This window comes from Hyaena hyaena, unplaced genomic scaffold (assembly GCF_003009895.1).
Source record: "Hyaena hyaena isolate Hyena2069 unplaced genomic scaffold, ASM300989v1 scaffold_70, whole genome shotgun sequence".
NCBI lineage: Eukaryota > Metazoa > Chordata > Mammalia > Carnivora > Hyaenidae > Hyaena > Hyaena hyaena.
This window is the reverse complement of record NW_024080701.1, coordinates 1,352,778-1,372,259: the sequence shown is the minus strand read 5'-3', so window position 1 is coordinate 1,372,259 and position 19,482 is coordinate 1,352,778. Positions and strand designations below refer to the sequence as shown.

Here is a 19,482-nt window from a genome sequence, read left to right as displayed (position 1 = left end):
ACTTTAGGGTGAAGTAATCCCTCTCTCTTCCTTAAAAAGTTATGCTACTCCTTCTATATGATTTCTGTTCTATTAAGTAGGTCCTGGGGCGCTTGCCTGGTTTGGTCAGTAGAGCACGTGACTCTTGATCTCGGGTTGTGAATTTGAGCCCTACATTGGGTGGAGACATTACTTAAAAATAAAACATTAAAACAAAAACAAAAACAAAAAGAGTAGGACTCAGGACATCTATCTATGATCTCCATTCATTCAAGTATTTACTGAGTACAAAGCATTGACTAGGCACTAGCAATAGTGCAGAAAGTAAGTCAGTTACAGGTTTTACTCTTACAAAGGTTTTAAGAGCATGGGCTTCCAAAGTCGGTTTGGGGTGCCTGGTGGCTCTGTCAGTTAAACGTCCAACTTAGGCTCAGGTCATGATCCTGCAGTTTGATTTTGAGCCCCGCATCTGGCTCTCTGCTGACAGCTCAGAGCCTGGAGCCTGCTTCAGATTCTGTGTCTCCCTCTCTCTCTGACCCTTCCCTGTTCACACGGTCTCGCTCTCTCAGAAATTAATAAAACATAAAAAAAAAAGTAAATAAACAAAAAAATAATAATTAATTTTTAATAAAATAAAAAAGATAAAGTCAGGTTGGATTTCTGTATCTATTATTTCAATACAGTATGATCTTACGCAGTTAATTAACTATGTCTATTTCTAAATCCTCTCATGAATGCGAGCCTAAGTAAAAATGGAAAAGATACATAGCACGAGATAGAGTAAAAAACAGGAGTTGGGGCACCTGGGTGGCTCAGTTGGTTAACCATTCAACCTCGGCTCAGGTCATGATCTAATGGTCCGTGGGTTGGAGCCCCATGTTGAGCTCTGCAGTGAGTATGGAGCCTGCCTGGGGTCCTCTCTCCCTCTCTTTCTCTACCCCTCCCCAACTTACGTATGGGCTCTCTCAAAAATGAATAAACATAAAAAAAAAAAGAGAGATAGAAAAAGAAAATAGGAGGAGTAGAGTCCGAGAATGTGGCAGGAGATACGGTAAACAGATCACACTGGTATATGGTACTTTGAAAGGAAAAGGGCACTTTTTTTTTTTTTTACTGTAACTCAAGATAAGAAAAGTTGGTTATAAATGTAGGTAGATTGATATTTTTGATGAGTAGCAGGTTGGTCATTGGCAAAGTGAGGGTTGAAGAGCAGAATGAAGGTTTGAGAAGGAAAGACAAAGCATGAGAAAACTGTCTTACTGAGCAGGAAAAATAATGCCTAAATAAATTGAGTAGGTCCACCAAGCAGCACTGAATGTTAAACTAACATCTGTCGTCTTAAATTTATTATTATTTTTTTAATTTCTGAGAGAGAGAGAAAGACAGCAGGGGAGGGTCAGAGAGAGAGGGAGACACAGAATCTGAAGCAAGCTCCAGGCTCTGAGCTAGCTGTCAGCACAGAGCCCGATGCGGGGCTTAAACCCACGAATCAGGAGATCATGACCTGAGCCAAAATCGGACGTTCAACCGACTGAGCCACCCAGATGCCCCTGTCATCTTAAAGTGAAGACAATCATGGGGCACCTGGGTGGCTCAGGCGGTTGGGTGTCCAACTTTGACTCAGGTCATGATCTCGCAGTTCATGAGTTCAAGCCCCACAGTGGGCTCTGTGCTGATAGTTCAGAGCCTGAAGCCTGCTTTGGATTTTGGGTCTCCCTTTCTCTCTCTTCCCCTCCTCTGCTTGCGCTCTCTCAAAAATAAATAAAATACTAAAATAAATAAATAAATAAATAAGATGAAGACAATCCGCTTTATGTATGATTTTTTTCTCCAGTATGATCAGCTATTAGGGAACAAGCACTGAGAAGACAGTTCTCAGATAAGACTAAGATGAGTTCATCTAAAATGGGCATCTGTTCTGATGGGGAATGGAAATCTGAGGGTATTTGTAAAGGAATGAATTTAATGATGAATCATAAAATCTAGACTAGTGAAGAAGGCAGGTGAAGCCAGGGGAGGCCTAGTGGATGGTAAGAAAGTATCTGAAATTAATAATCTGAAAGATACTAGCACAATGAAGAATTCTGCAACAGCAAGTCTACCTTCTAATTAGTCTTAGGGATAGATAAAGTGCCTTTTATGTCTATTCCAAAAGACGAGTGAAAATAACAAGAATCAACTTTTTTTTTGCTGATTTGGTTAGAGCCCAAAAGCTCACCTGGCATGTTACAGCCAATGTATGACAGATCTGAGTCTTCCCAGTTCGGAATTCTCCAAACATTTCTGTAATGGATCCAGTCTCAATTCCACCTAAAAGAGCAATAAGAAATACCCTTTAGCAAAATACAAACATTCAGAAAGAATAATCATAGAAATGTCCTTGGAGCTCATCAGAAAGACGTATATATAACTTGGAAAACCATTTTTCAACGATCAGTAACTCTTAAAATATTTTTTATTTTGTGGGGCACCTGGGTGGCTCAGTTGGTTAAGCTTCCGACTTCAGCTCAGGTCACGATCTCACAGTTTGTGAGTTCGAGCCCTGCATCAGGCTCTGTGCTGACAGCTAGCTCAGAGCCTGAAGCCTGTTTCAGATCCCTCTCTCTCTGACCCTCCCCTGCTCATGCTGTCTGTCTCTGAGAAATAAATAAAACATTTAAAAATATATTTTTCATTTTGAAATATTTCTAAATTTATAGAAAATTGCTGGGGTGCCTGGATGATTCAGTCAGTTAAGCACCCGACTTCAGCTCAGGTCATGATGTCACAGTCCTTGAGTTCAGGCCCCACGTTGGGCTCTGTGCTGGCAGCTCGGAGCCTGCAGCCTACAGCCTCCTTCTGAGTGAGTGAGTGAGTGTCTCTCTCTCTCTGCCCCACCCCCACTCATGCCTCTATCTCTCTCAAAAGTAAATAAACATTAAAAAAAAAATTTTTTTTAAATCATCAAGAAATATACAGGGAGGTCCCATGAATTCATCACCCAGCCTCCTCCAGTGTTAACATTTTACATAACTACAGTACAGTATCAATATCTGAAAACTGTCAGTGATACAGCCCACAGTTTTCAGATTTGTCCAACCATAGTTGTACTCATCTTATTTGTGTGTATATGTGTACAGCTCTATGCAATTGTATCACATCTGTGGCTTTAACTACCATCACAGTTAAGATACAGAACTATATCAAGTCAATAAGCAGTCACTTAAAAAAATACAGTTATATCATCTAATACTTCCTAATTGTTTCTTGTGTACTTGGCATTGTGCTATACATATTTATGTACCATTTCATATAATTCCAATAACCTACAAGGTAGGAAGTCTTTTTATCCTTATTGTGAAGATAATAAAACTTAAGCATGAGATATTAAGTAACTTGCACATGTAATACATCTAGTAAATGCTGGGAGGAGATACAGAAGGGAGGGCTTAACACTCAAATATAAGTGTGATTGCTGAATACATACATCTGGCATCCCCACAAAAAGAAAACTTTTAAGTATTTGGGGAAGCACCAAGAAAATAAATTTTAAGGAAAGTAATGTTTCCAAAAGTTCAAAAGCTTTACAGCTTTCCATAAAGTCCTGAAGATTAGTGTGTACTACCATGGATTGATATTATAACCTAGTCTTCAAACATGAAGTGTTTTAGTTATCAGATTTTCAACCTTTTGTGAAAGTAGGTTATAATTAATTTCTTTAGGCAAGGGGAGCTTACTCTCTGACTGTGATATTAAGTGGAGACTGAATTGTTAAATTGGCAGATAATTTTTGTCTAAATTAAATTAAAATTTGTCTAAACTCAGGTCCCACCCTGCAGGAGTCTTACTTCTTCAATGTGGATAGTTTTCTTATCTCTTAATCATATCTAACACACAAATTCTACCCAAATACTTCAGTTTTGTTCTGTGACCTGGATGCTTTGCTAACTGTAGTTTACAACAGAGGATAAAGGATTACTATACCTTGAAGTAGTTTGTCAAGTTCTTTGGAACCAGTAGTAATTTGTATGATCTCTGATCGCCTTTGGTGGAATTCAGTTGCAGTAGTGAAACCCATTGGAACTAACTTGGCTGCCTCAGTCTGGGAAAAACAAGTAATGTCAAATCAACAAAATATGCTTATTATTAATAAAACAAGAACCACACATACAGTGGAATGAGACAACATCTAATAAAATTTCTAGAATGATTTCTCTTTAAAAACTTATCAAAATACTAATAGTTCTAGTTCTAGGATTATTTTATCTGACAACTAAGGATAAACTAATCTAGGGACTCCATGAAGATTAATTTTGTAATTACTAATTCAAATAATATATTCATGTAGTTAAATTAAAAAAAAAAACCTATTATAGACCAACAAATATATACTTCACCTGACTTAATGACAAATGTGACGATATGGCACCAAGTCCAACAACATATTTAAGCCCTCATTTCCTGTTCTATCAGCCACAAACTATCTCTCTTAACTTTCTACTTTGTTAAATGAGGACATTTGTCCTTCAGTCTCTTCCTCTTTAATGTCTACTTCACCATCTCTGTCAGATATACCTTTTCTCTTATACTGTCAAGGTTGAAAAACCTTATATCCTGTTCATAGCAGCACTCTCCACAATAGCTAAACCATGGAAAGAGCCTAAGTGTCCATCAACGGACGAATGGATCAAGAAGATGTGGTTTATCTATACGATGGAATACTACATGGCAATGAGAAACAATGAAATCTGGCCATGTGCAGCAACATGGATGGACCTTGAGGGTGTTATGCTGAGAGAAATAAGTCAGGCAGAGAAGGACAAATATCATGTTTGCACGTATAGGAGGATTAGGAGGAACTTAACTGAGGAACAAGGGGGAGAAGAAGGGGGGAAATGGTGGGGGAAAGGGAGGGAGGCAAACCATGAGAGACTCTTGAATGCTGACAAAAACTGAGGACTGATGGATGTGGGGGGGAGGGGGATGGGCATGGAGGAGGGCACTTGTGGGGATGAGCACTGGGTGTTATGTGGAAACTAATTTGACAATAAATATTTGGAAAAAAAAAAAGAAAAAGAAAAACCTTATATCCTATTTTTCAGTCATTGGTACGTCTTCAATCATCCATCAATTAATTCCAAAATTTAAAAATAAATGCATCCTCAAGTTTATGGAAATGAAAGGATACACTCATAAATAACCAATCAGTCAAAGAAAAAATCACAAGGGAAATTAGAAAATGAAGACATAGCATACCAAAACTTATGGGATGCACTCAAAGCAGAGCTTAAAGGGAAATTTATAGCTGTCAATGCCTCTAAGAGCATCAATAACCTAACTTCCATTTAAAGATACCAGAAGAAGAGTGCACTAAACAAAGCAAGCAAAAGGAAGGAAGATTAGAGTAGAAATGAATAAAATAGAGATAGAAATACAACAGAGAAAATCAATGAAACCAGGAGTTGGTTCTTTGAGAAGATCAGCAAAATTGATAAATCTTTAGTCAGATCAAGAAAAAAATTAAAAGACTAGGCTCTGTGCTAGAGCCTGATTCAGATTCTGTGTCTCCCTCTCTCTGCCCCTTCCCTGATTGTGCTTTTTCTCTCAAAAATAAACAAACATTAAAAGAAAATCTGAATACATGTACAGCAAGTACTGAGATTAAACTTTAAACACTTTCCACAAAGAAAAAGCGTAACACTATTTCACTTGAAAACTCATTACATGTTTATATTACAGCTCTGTCAATTCATTGCAGAACCAAACAGTGTACTAGAAATACAATTCTTTCACTGAAGTTAGTGTTAACAACTCAATATCCCTCAAAGGTTTCTGCTATCAAATTCAAATGTATTCTTTTTTATACGCCAGCAGTTTCAAAATCATGCTCCATTTTATCTTGCTTTTATGTTTGAGTCATTTCTCAAATTTTCCAATCTCTCAATCTTGCCATGTATACTAATGAAACGCTTCTGCCTGAAGCTCCTTTCTTTTCCAAACTGGGCTGTTTGCTCTCTAGACTAACTACTGTCTAGAACCCTCCTTCACGGAGTTAAGTTGGAGTCTAACCTAGATCTTTGGTTTTCCACCTTCATTTGTTAAAAGAATATCCTCAAGTAACTGCCTAAGAAAGTGGTTAAGAGAAAAATGTTCTGAATTCTTTTTATTTCTGGAGTACCTGGCTGGCTCAGTCAGTTAAGCATCTAACTCTTGATTATCGTCAGGTCATGATCTTACAGCTGGTGAGTTCAAGCCCTATATCCCACTTTGAGCTGACAGCACAGAGCCTGCTTGGGATTCTCTCTTGCTCCCTCTCTCTCTGCCCCTCTCTCAGTTTGTGTGCTCCTCTCTCTCAAAACTGATTTTTGAAAAGTGAATTATCGTATTTCTGAAAATGTTTTATTCTGTCCGAATACCTGATTAATAAAATTGATACAAATAGAATTCTAGGTTAAAATTATTTTCCCTTAGAACTTTGAAGACGTTGCTCTATTAGCTTCTACCAGCCAGATTTCTGGTAAGAAATGTGGTCTTTCTGATCTTCCATTCCTTTAGAGTTGCTTTTTCTCCCCCTCTGAAATTTTTCAGTCTTTTCTTTATGATTAGTATACTGAAATTTCACGTGTCTAGTGTGGGTTCATGACACTTCATGAGGTCTTACTTCATAAGACTTCTGCTTCCCTTTAGCTCTGGGAAATTTCCTTTTTCTTTTAAATAGCAATTTTTTTCAACATTTATTTATTGAGAGAGACAGACAGAAAGAGCATGAACAGGGGAGGGGCAGAGAGAGGGAGACACAAATTCCAAAGCAGGCTCCAGGCTCTGAGCTGTCAGCATAGAGCCCCATGTAGGGCTTGAATTCACAAACCATGAAATCATAAGCTAAGCCAAAGTTGGACACTTAACCAACTGAGCCACCACTCAAGTGCCCCAGAAATTTTCTTAAATTATGCCTTTGAGAAGTTCTTTCCTTCGTTCTTCTATGATCTCTTTCTGTAACTTCTTCTAATCTTTAGGATAGATAAATGAAGATTAATGAAAACTAGAAATAAAAATACCAAAGCAGGGAAGCAGGTGGGACTATAAACTAATGTTGAACCCTAACATATGCAAAAATATTTAGGGGAAAATGTACTGACACCTTCAAATTTATTTGAAAAGTATAAAGATCCAAGATAGACTGATTGCTGGATACAGCCGTGAACAGAGGGGTGCTAAGTCAATATATTAAAATGTTAATGGCAGTCTAGGTGGTGGGTATATGAATTTTTATTTTAAATTCTTTCAGCATTACAGTAAGTTTAAAAATTGTAATAAGAAAATGCTAAGGAAAAAACTCATAGGAGATGCTTTCCCTGTTTGTCATTTTAACTCCTTTCTAGTCAGTGAGCTTCTACAGGAATAGAATATTATAACCAAAGTGAAATGTTAAGTAAAAACCATGCAACCATGACTAGTCTGGGAGAACTTTACTTCTACTCTCACACTTTAATTAAGTGTACTTTCTTTTAAAACAAAATTTTTTTTTTATGTTTAATTCATTTCTGAGAGAGAGAGAAAGACAGTATGAGCAGGGGAGGGTCAGAGAGAGAGAGGGAGATACAGAATCTGAAAGAGGCTCCAGGCTCTGAGCTAGCTGTCAGCACAGAGCCCAATGCGGGGCTTGAACCCACGAACCACGAGAAGATGACCTGAGCCGAAGCCGGGCGTTCAACTGACTGAGACACCCAGGTGCCCCTAATAAGTGTACTTTCATATGTGCCAGGTAAAGTCTTAAATCTATAGGCTTTTTGTTTTTTTGCAATGTTTCAGCAGCATATTTACTTTGAGAGAGTGTTAGAACCCAAGAGCACAAGTGCATGAGGAGAGGGGCAGAGAAAGAATCCCAAGCAGGTTCCAGAGACTACAGCCTGCTAAGGATTCTCTGTCTCCCTCTCTCTCTGCCCCCTCGCCTGCATGCACTCTGTCTCAAAAATAAACATAAAAAAATTTTTTTAAACATATTACAAAAAATACCTGTGCTGAATATGTCACTGTTCATAATACACCAAGAGAACACAGTTCAACAAAAGCCAATTACAAATAAATTTTGAAAATGTAGAAAAGACCACAGAAGAATTTTGCACTTTCTGAATGAATTATTTTGTTCATAAAATCTTTTTCTCGCAATCATTTCAAGAGATATACTAAAAATGGATTTTCTTTATTTTCCTTTCTTCACTGTGACATTGGATATTCTTGTTGAAAATCTCAACTTCAAAGACTTCAGGGGAATAGAAATGGAAGGGAAGAGCTACAGTGACTAAAGAAATCTTCTTTAACCTTTAAAAGAAAATAATCTTTACCTACTAGAAACTCGCAATATAAAATGTCTGTAATCAAAGAGGACAGAAAAATAGACATCTCTATATCATTCTGCACCTCTCATTTCACTTTATTACAGATCTGTATTTGTGTTTTCACAAAAGCAAAACACTGATTTGATTTCTAAAACTAAGGTCTGATGGGCATAATCACAGATCCTGTCAGGAGTTCTTCTGTCACAAATATTAATGCCCAGAAAGAAAACAGCAAATAGACTTTAGGGACACCTACTGGCTTAGTTATCATAAACACTCTTTAAGGTATTAGGGGCTCAGAACTTATTTCCAATTAAGTTACCAATTCAACAAATATATTTGAGTAATACAATAAATTACAACTTTATACTTCCATGGATAGCAACATCATTCCTCTAAGGACTTAAATTAAGAATTAAAATTTTTTTTAATGTTTATTTATTTATTTTGAAAGAGAAAGTACAGATGCACACATGGGCAGGAAAGAGAGAGAAAGAAGAGAGGAGAGACAGAGTAAAGAGAGAGAGAGAGAGGAGAGAAAGAAAGCGAGCACACACAGACTCCAACGAACCATGAGACTGTGACCTGAGCCAAAAACAAGGGTCGGAAACTCAACTGAGCCACCCAGGTGCCCCAAGAATTACAAGTTTTGAACCCTGACTGAATTACTATTACAGAATAGTCTCAATAAATGAAGATAACACTCCTCTCAGTGATTAAAAAGTACCCAGTATAACAGAATTCATCAAGTTATGTACATATTAATGTATGAGATAATAAGTATTCACAAATCTCAGATATTGTCCATTTGACTAAGTTACATAGCAGTACATACACTGAAGCTACCCATTAACAAAGGATGCAGTCTTTCTTGAGGATTCATTAGCCTTTGAAGATCTTTTCAGTGAAAACTTTCTGTGAAACTGTAACAGTAATCAACATAAAATAATGAAAATACAATTTTACAGATATTCACTTTATGCTATATAAAATTTCAAGAGTAGGTGGGTGTGGGGTGGCTCAATTGGTTAGGTATCCAAATTCAGCCTAGGTCATGATCTCAGTTTGTGGGTTCAAGCCCCACACTGAGCTCTCTGTTATCAATGCAGAGCCTGCTTTGGGTCCTCTGTCCTTGTTTCACTCTGCCCCTCCCCTTCTCATGGTCTCTCTCTCTCAAAAATGAATAAACAGTAAAAGACAAAAAACCAAAAAATACAAGGGCAAAGCTAATCAAACTATATATATAAATATCAAATGCATAAAATAAAATGTAATCATGGAGAATTATGAATGCTGAAGAAAAATTAATAGTAGCTGTTAAGACACTGGACAGAGATGAGAAAAGATCAGAATAGGATAGGATGAAAATAACTGGATTCTAGTCTTAGTTCTACCATTGCCTGCATGACCTTGAACCACTGTACCTAAGCTTCCTCATCTGTAAAACAGAAATTACTGGCCCTACCTATCTTTCTCTGTGTGTTATGAAGATCAGTTAAGACTATATATGAAAGGGATGGGATTTCAAAGTTAAAGTGCTATATAAGGGATTATTAGGTTACTACCTCATTTCTGTTAAACCAGTAAAATCACCTTTATGTCATTAAGGTTTAAAAAACAAAACTAAGAGCATGATTTGAAATCACATTCTCTTGTCATTAGTAAAGAATCTTGCCTGTGTTCTGTGCTTATAGCACGGAGTTTACTTGGGATTTTCTCTCCCCCTCTGGCGACCTCTCCCCCACTCATGCGGTCTCTAAATAAACTTAAAAAAAACTAAAAATAATAATAATAATAATCTTGCCTGTGATTAGTCTACTAACAGATCATACACACTTAGAGCCTAATTAACATGGCTTTAATATTCAAGAAATAAAAAGTTTTTCTATTTGAAAGTAAAACAGGTTCATTATGGAAAATACAGAAACCTCAGAGAACTGAGGCAAAAATAAACACTGCTCATATTCTTACCACCCAGAAATAACATTTTAGTGTACTTATTCTATGTGCTATACATAAATACACACATTTGTAAAAACAAAAATCAACCATGTATATATATATTTACACATTTCATTAGCCTGCTTTCTTAGATCATGAACATTTTTCTATGTCAATGAGTATTTTTTGAAACTCTTTTTAGTGGCTACATACTAATCAATTTATTTCTAAGGCATGAGATCATAATTTCTAGAAAGATAAGGTACATACTACTCACTGCTGGTGGGAATGCAAATTTGTCAATTTGGCAGTACTTACATCACACCACGAAATTACAATTTCCTTGAAAGAAAATCCCAATTTATGCAAGGAGACACATGTAAAGATAGGTAACTAATGAAGTCACCTCTGGAAAGGGGGCCAGGATGACACAAGGACGAGGGATGGGGGGAGGAACGCTGCTGCCTTTCACTGTATACCCTTTTGTACTACTCCTGCTAATGCCTCCCTAGTCACATAAGCAGTACTTACCAGAATTTTATCAGCTTTGGCTTCACTAATCCCCTTAATATTTATTAGTTCCTTCTTTGGTGCATAGGCAACAGCCTCCACAGTATGGAATCCAGCTTCTTCCAATTTCTTCACATCATTGGCATTTATGCCACATTGCTGCAAGTTAAAACCATGGATAAATATAAGCTTCAGTTCTGTCACCAAATATGGATATTGGCCCTACCCATTTCAGAGTGATTTTGAAGAACAGTGATATTATACACAAAAGCTGTGAAACGTATGTTCTACACTAATGGGTGTTTAATAACAAATTATCAACCGTTTCATTCTGAAAACAAATTTTTACACTAGCACTATTCCATGTGCTAGGAATTCCCGGGCACTAACCCGTAACTCTCAACCTTTCCTGACTGGAACTCTAAATGAACTGAGACTCTGGGTCCTAAGAAGCCACCTTAAACCAGTGTTTCCTAATGTTTTCTACATCAAGCACACATAAAAACTAATTTTTTTTTTTTACACTAAGGTGGAATAAACAGATAAGTCTGCCCCAGAGCTGAGGGGAGCACTATCTTAGCATATTAACACCGTTTTGTTAGCACAATGACTGGAAAGCTCTGATTTAACAACTGACACTAAAAATGGGAAAAATTACTTTTCATCAGGGACTCCTATACCACTTCTCAAAACAAACCTCCCAAAGACACCTCTTCCCTCCTGTATTGCAAAGTCAGCTTTGGTTTTATTAGTCACAAAAACCATGATTTCTGGGACAATATTGGTTAGTGGCACAATTATGTATGTATTTGCAAGTCAAGGAAGGTTTGAGAGAGGGGAGAGAATATTATCTGCCCCACAGAAACAAACTCTATTACTATTTAAGCAGTAAGCAAAATGCATGTGTGGGTATAAGGATGCTCATGGTAACAAAAGTTAACTTTGAACCCTATACTGTTTAACACAAATCTATTTAACTTCTGGAATCTTGAAGCTTAGCTGGGGATGGCAAAAATATGTGTAAAGAGAAGAACGAAGGCTTTTCTTCTTTCCCTCCTACTTCTTTCAGCCTATGTCAGCTGCACTTACACTGGGGCCTCTGCACAATGGGATATAGTACAAGGCCACAGCTCTGGTACTTGATGCTCCTGTGCAGTCCTGAATTGGACCATGGCTCTTATATCTTAATAACCACAAGCCCTTCTCCCTGATCATGACAGCTGTCTTGCTAGTAACTTCAGCACAGATATGGGTCAATGGAGAGATACCGCTCCTCTCTCTTCCCTGTAGAGCTAGCCCAGGCCACTGTAATTCCCTGGAGAACAATTTCATATAGAGTATAAACATCACAGAGACTCCATCATAGGACCCTAGAACTTTTTAGGTTTTGACAACCCAACTCTGAGAAAGAAAAAATGATAAAGTAGACGAATTCTTAACGAAAGAGATCTGGCCAAACATGCTTAGCAACCATCTTAAGCTTTCCACAGGATTCTTGACAATACTTCTAAAAACTCCAGTTTGTGTCTTGACCTTAGGCAATAAACCAATGGTTTACGTAAAAGCTGTTGTGATTTCTCCCAGTAGGTAGAAGACTCTAATTCTGCATTATAATTCCAAAATTAGCAACTAAGCACATACCTCTAATCGTGAAATAGGTTGTGGGCCAAAGCTCTCTTCTTCCACTGAAGTATCTGCATTTGCTTCAAGCTGCATTTGCATAGCCATTCCTCAGGGTTTTTTCTTTTCTTTTTTAATGTTTTATTTATTTCTAGGAGAGAGAGAGAGAGAGAGAGACAGCGTGAGCAGGGGAGGGTCAGAGAGAGAGGGAGTCACAGACTNACGAAATGTTCAGAATAGACAAACCCACAGAGAAAAAAGTAGATTGGCAGTTGCTGAGGGCTGAGATGGTTGGAATAAAACAGGGAGGGAATTTTAACGGGTATGGGATTTCTTTTTGGGTGGATGAAAATATTCAAAATGACAATTGTACAGCTCTGGATGTGCTTGAGCCATTTCACTGTCCATTTTTTAAAAAATGTTTTTTATTTATTTCTAGGAGAGAGAGAGAGAGACAGCGTGAGCAGGGGATGGTCAGAGAGAGAGGGAGTCACAGACTGAAACAGGCTCCGGGCTCTGAGCTGGCAGTCAGCACAGAGCCCGACGCGGGGCTCGAACCCACGAACCGCGAGATCATGACCTAAGCAAAAGTGAGACGCTTAACCTACTAAGCCACCCGCAGCGTCCCCCGCAGCGTTTTTCAATACTGAAAAATACAGATGGCCAGAGTTAAGTACAGAGCTGCAAACTTTGTTTTGCAACAAGTCTCTGAAGAATTATTTGTTAGGCTTTTGGTCTAATCGCTGACCTACCCATGGCAGGAAAACGAACATGTGTCTCATCACCTTTTCCCTTCTGCCCAGCTAGTTCTATCAAAGAGAGTTTAGGAAGAGTCAGAACTAGTTTGCTTCTTAAAGATGCACAGCTTAACTAGACCAACTATGTCCCCGGTTTCTCTGCTTCATACTCCTTGAAGTTAGGGACCAAATCTTATTTATATATCTGTGTCTCCCTCTCTCTCTGACCCTCCCCTGTTCATGCTGTCTCTCTCTCTCTCTCTCAAAAATAAATAAAACATTAAAAAAAAGAAAGAAAGAAATATAGTTAACACACAATGTCACATTAGTTTCAGGTGTGCAACATAGTGATCTGACAACTCTATGTTATGTTATGCTCACCACAGGTATAGCTACCATCTGCCACCATACAACACTGAGAGGGAGAAGCAAAATCTAGAACCAGTTCCAGGCTCTGAGCTAGCTGTCAGCACAGAGCCTGACTGAGGTTTGAACCCACGAACCGTGAGATCACGCCCTGAGCTGAAGTCAGAAGCTTAACCTACTGAGCCACCCAGGCACCCTGTAAGAAATCTTTAACAGATTAGGTCCTCCCATATGGCTGCAAACAGGAATATCTCATTTTTCTTAAAGTCTAAGAGTAATATTCTATTCCATGTACACACACACATACACACACACCCCTACTTTATCCATTCATGGATGGATGGACACTTGTGTTACTTTACATCTTGGCTATTGCAAATAATGCTGCAATAAACATTGGGACACATATATTTTTTCAAGTTAGTGGGGTTTTTTGTTTTGTTTTCTTTGGGTAAATACCCAGTAGTGCAATTACTGAATCATATGGTATTTCTATTTTCAATTTTTAGAGGAACCTCTATACTGTTTTCTACAGTACTGGCACTAATTTACATTCCCACCAATAGGGCAGGAGGGTTCCTTTTTCTCCACATCGTCACCAACACTTGTTATTTTCTCTTTTTTTTTTTTTAAGATTTTATTTTTAAGCAATCTCTACACCTAACCTGGGGCTTGAATTAACAACTGTGAAAACAAAAGTTACATGCTCCCCTGACCGAGCCTGCCAGGCTCCCTATTTCTTTCTTCCTAAGCTTATTTATTTTAAGAGAGAGAGAGAGAGAGAGAGAGAGAGGGAGGGAGGGAGGGAGGGAGGGAGGGAATACTAAGCAGGCTCTGCACTGTCAGTGGAGAGCCCAAAGCAGGGCTCAATCTCACCAACAGTGAGATCATGCCCTAAGCCAAAATCAAAAGTCAGATATTTAAACAACTGAGCTCCTCTTACCTTTTTAATTTTAGCCATTCTGACAGGTGGGAGAGGATATCTCATTGAGGTTTTGATTTGCATTTCCCTGATTAGTGATTTGAGTACATTTTCAGTGTGTCTGTCATCTGTATGTCGTCTTTGGAGATGACCATTTGTTCTTTATAATGTTTATTTTTGAGAGAGAGAGAGGTGGAGAGAGAGGGAGGGGGGGGAGGGGGGAAGAGGGAGAGAGAGAATCAGAGTGCGAGCAGGAGAGGGGCAGAGAGAGGGGGAGGCACAGAACCTGAAGCAGGCTCCAGAACCTGAAGCAGGGCTCAAGCTCATAAACCGTGACATCATGACCTGGGCCTAAGTCAGAAGCTTAACCGACTGAGCAACCCAGGCGCCCCAACGGACATGACCATTTGTTCTTGATTATTTCAGGTGCAGATCTCTTAAATGGCAGATTTAGCATAATGTGTGTCTATGATAATGCTAAATATCAGAATCACCTGAATCCAATTTAGGTTTAAATATCTTTCTTCATAATTTATGAAAAAGATCAAACTGCAGAGTAATAAAGGATAGTCTTTTCTTTTTCTTCTTTTAGGTTTATTCATTTATTTTGAAAGATAGCTCACAAAGCAGGGATAGGTAGAGATAGGGAGGGACAGAGAGAATCCCAAGCAGACCCAATGCCCAGCGCGGAGCCCTACATGGGACTCACAATTGTGACATCAGGACCCGAGTTGAAATCAAGAGTGAGATGCTTAACTGACCGAGCCACCCAGGTGCTTCAAGAGTCCAAAGCTTAACCGACTGAGCCATGCAGGTGCCCCAGGATGGTCTTTTCAATAAACACTGCTGGGTTAATGGAGAGCCTTACAGAATAAGAAACACAAACACACTCAATTTCCAATTTAATTACAGATCTTCATGCAAAGTAAAACAATGCTTTTGGAATATAGGCAAATATCTTCATGACTTTGGGATAAAGATTTCTTAAAAACTTTATTTTTAGTTTTGAGAGAGTACAAGTAGGAGAGGGGCACACAGGAACTGATGTGGGCTTTGTGACAGCAGCAAGCTGGATGTGGGGCTTGAACTCATAAACTGTGATATCATGACCTGAGCCGAAGTCCAACGTTCAACTGACTGAGCCACCCAGGTGCCCCAGGATAAAGATTTCTTACAGGGTGCCTGGGTGGCTCAGTAGGTTAAGCTTCTGACTTCAGCTCAGGGCGTGATCTCACGGTTCGTGGGTTCAAACCTCAGTCAGGCTCTGTGCTGACAGCTAGCTCAGAGCCTGGAACTGGTTCTAGATTTTGCTTCTCCCTCTCTCTGACCCTCCCCTGCTCATGCTGTCTCTCTCTCAGAAATAAAAAACATTTTTAAAAAATTTCTTAAACCAGATACATAAAGCAATAACCAAAAAAGAAAAGACTGAAAAACTGAACTACACTTAACCTTAGAACTCTATCAAAAGACACTATTAAGAAAAAAAAAAAAAAAAGACACTATTAAGAAAACGAAAACTCAAGGGCCCCTGGGCAGCTCAGTCAATTATGTTTCACTCTGGATTTCAGCTCAGGTCACAATCTCACAGTTCGAGGGATCAAGCCCTGCATTGGGATCCTCTCTCTGCCCCATTTCTGCCCCCCCCCCCCCACCCAGTAAATAAACGTTTGGGGAAAAAAAAAAGTCAGGTGTGAATCTCAGCTTCAGATTCTTAATCTCAGCTAAGGTCATGATCTCATGCTTCATGAGATCAAGCACAGAACCTATTTGGGACTCTCGCTCTATAGCTCACATGCTATGAGTGCTATGAGTGTGCTCTCTCTCAAAATAAACAAACAAGAAAAAAGAAAATGAAAAGTCAAACTATAGTTAGGGAACAAAGTATTTACACAAATACAACCAAGGACTTATAATCAGAAAATATAAAGAACTTCAAATTAACAAGAAAGACAACCCAATAGAAAAACAGACAAGATATCTGAACAAGCACTTCACGAAAGAGGATATCCAAATGGCCAATAAACATATGAACTAACACTCAATTTGATTAATCAGGAAAATGAAAATTAAAACCATGAGATATTAGTATATGCAACCAGAATAGGTAAGATTAAATAGACTGAAAATATCAATAGTTGGCAAGCATGCAAAACTGAACACTGCTACACTACTGATTTGAATGTAAACTGATACTTTAGAAAACTGACATTAAAGGTGAAAGTTGAATATAGAAAATGCTATGAACCAGGAATTTCAATACTCTGTATTATTAACCAACTGAAAAGCATATACATGTACACCAAAGTGTACACAGGAAATGGTTTCAGCAGCCTTTCTCATTAAAAAAGCCAAAAACTGGGCACCTGGGTGGTTCAGTTGGTTAAGCCTTTGACTCTTGATTTCGGCTCAGGTTATGATTTCACGGTCATGAAACTGAGCCCCACATTGGGCTCCACACTGAGCACAGAGCCTGTTTGGTTTCTCTCTCTCCCTCTCTCTGATCCTCCCTCACTCATGTACACTCTCAAAATAAATAAACATTAAAAATAAAATAAAATGGGGGCACCTGGGTGGCTCAGTCAGTTAAGTCAGACTTCAGCTCAGGTCATGATCTCCAGCCCAGAATCGGGAGCTTTCTTGTCAGCAAGGAGCCTGGAGACTGCTTTAGATTGTGTCTCCCTCCCTACCGGCCACTCCCCAGCTCGCTCTCTTTGTCTACAATAAACATTAAATTAAAAAAGAAAATAAAAATTAAAAGCCAAAAACTGGAAACAATCCAAATGCCCACCATGGGCAGAATGAATAAGGAATTCAATACAGCAACAGGAAAGAACTACTGCCATATACAAAGATACGTATAAACCTACAGACAGAAAGTTAAGCAAAACCTGACACAAAATATAAAGACCATTACTTATTAAAAAATTCAAACAGGCAAATTTAGTCACTGGTATTAGAAGTCAATACAGTGGTTACCTTTGAGGAGAAAAGGAAACATACTGGAGGGCTAACAAGGAAGGCTTTTGGGGTGCTGACGACATTCTTTTTTTTTTTTTAATTTTTTTTTCTTTATTTCTAGGAGAGAGAGAGAGAGAGAGTGAGCAGGGGAGGGTCAGAGAGAGAGGGAGTCACAGACTGAAACAGGCTCCAGGCTCTGAGCCGGCAGTCAGCACAGAGCCCGACGCGGGGCTCGAACCCACGAACCGCGAGATCATGACCTAAGCGAAAGTCGGACGCTTAACCGACTAAGCCACCCAGGCGCCCCACGACATTCTAGTTTTTGACCTGAGCAGTGATTACATGCGTATATTCTTTCCGAAATAATTCACGGCACCGTGTCCACTTTCGGATGGGTGCATTCCTCTATACGCATATTACACTTCACTTTACAAGGTAAAAAAAAAAACAAAAAACAAAAAACAAAAACCCACCTTACTACAGACCATATTGAACGGCCTTCCTTCTTAAGTAATGCAACCCCCTTTTTGGAAACTGGAGGGGGTACTTGTAAGCACAGCTGGGTGTAATCGAAAGAGTACAGACCGGAAATACGGAAGCCCCGGCCCGGGCAGAAACAGCTGAGACATTAAATCACCACACCTCTCGGAATTTCGGCTTTCTCGCACCCGCCCATAAAATGGGTGTTAGAAATGAAGGTTTCTGAAAGGTTCCTCGCAGCTCTGGAGCCTGGGGCCCGCTACCGTTTTCGCCACAAGCTCTGACAATGGGTCGGGCCCGGGCATGCCCCTGCTCCACCCCGGCCAACTCATTCGGCGCTGAGGGGTCCCAGAAGCCCGACGGGGGGCTCCGACAAGGGACCTGCTCAGGACGGGACTTAACGCTGAGGCAAAAAGGGGCCAAGTCCGCTCCTGACACACTCACCTCGGTCCGCGGCGCTCCTCGCTCCGACGGGCTGAGAGCTCCGACTTCCGTCCGCTGCCTCGGTCCGCACCCGACCGGGACGGACCCCAGACCCCTTCGCTTGCGGCCCACTTGTTCCGGCCTTCTGGGCGCCACCCAGGCGAAACGTGGCTCCCAACTATCCCACTCCGGGTGCGTCTCCGCTCTCCTCAGCCCTCGGTTTCAGGCCACAGCGCGCGCTCGGGGCTGCAGCTTTCGGTGATCCCGCCAACTTCTCAGGCTGGGTCACGCCAGCGTCAACGTAACGTCTCCCCGCCCTCCGCGGCTCTGCCTTCTAGTCCGGTCCGACGCTGTTCGCCAGCCCCAGAGATTGGCCTAGAGAACTTTCACCTTGCTTGTTGTTATGAACTTCTCTCTCTGCAGTTTTCAGAGATCCCGCCAAATTCTCTGGCGGAGTCACGCCAGCGTCAACGTAACGTCGCCCCGCCCTCCTCGGCTCTGCCTTCCAGCCCCTTCAGATGCTGCTCCCGAGCCCGAGTGATGGGTCTAGGGCACTTGACCTTGCATGATGTTATGAATTTCCCTCTTCCATTTACCTCTGAAAACTAACTCAAAGTTTGGGAGTCGCTGCCTTCTTTTCTTTCACCAGACCGAGGACTACAACTCCCAGGAGGTAGTGGAGTCGCCCGGAGACTCCATCTCCCAGTATGCACCGCGGGCACACGCCTGTTTTAGTGCCTCAGCCCCTCGGGGGAGAAGCTTCGCTGCAGAGCGTGGTTCTTGATTTTGCTTGTAAAGTAGCTAGCTAAACATGGGCTTTTCGCGCTTTAGATTGCTCTGAACTTCCGATTCTATCAATTCCCGGAGCCTGGCGTTTTCCAGGCCTCTGGAGATAGTGGGGCTAGGGATGCTCGAGTAGCCAGATGGAACTGGAAAACAAAGCGAATGGGAGAAAAATGGCTGAAATATTAGTCAAGCTCTGGTACTTCACTGGAGATTTGCAAGCCTCCGGAGGAAGGAGGCATTGATTTTGGGAATGGTTTACTAGAAAGATTGACCTGTGATTCTGGTTTTAAAGAGTGAATGAGGTTTCCTGGGCAAAGAGACGGAAGACAGAATCAAGGAGATCAGATTAGGCGTGGAAATTAACGTCATGATTAAGGAATATTGTCTGATGAGGGAAGAAAAGTATTGTGGAGGTGCTGATACCGGAAAGTTAATGTTTAGT

General features: G+C 40.1%; 1 protein-coding gene across 1 annotated transcript in view; it reads right to left on the bottom strand.

Moving 5' to 3' along the window:
* RAD51 (RAD51 recombinase) overlaps nt 1–18,687 on the bottom strand; it is a 36,545-nt gene extending 17,858 nt beyond the window's left edge. The window contains exons 1-5 of the mRNA XM_039232788.1: nt 18,276–18,687; nt 12,390–12,519; nt 10,770–10,907; nt 3,943–4,060; nt 2,198–2,289 (exon numbers count right to left, since the gene is read on the bottom strand). Coding sequence (XP_039088719.1) covers nt 2,198–2,289; nt 3,943–4,060; nt 10,770–10,907; nt 12,390–12,476 — 435 coding nt within the window. The 5' untranslated portion in view covers nt 12,477–12,519; nt 18,276–18,687. The remainder of the gene's footprint in view (nt 1–2,197; nt 2,290–3,942; nt 4,061–10,769; nt 10,908–12,389; nt 12,520–18,275) is intronic.
* Between the last annotated feature and the right edge of the window lie 795 nt (nt 18,688–19,482).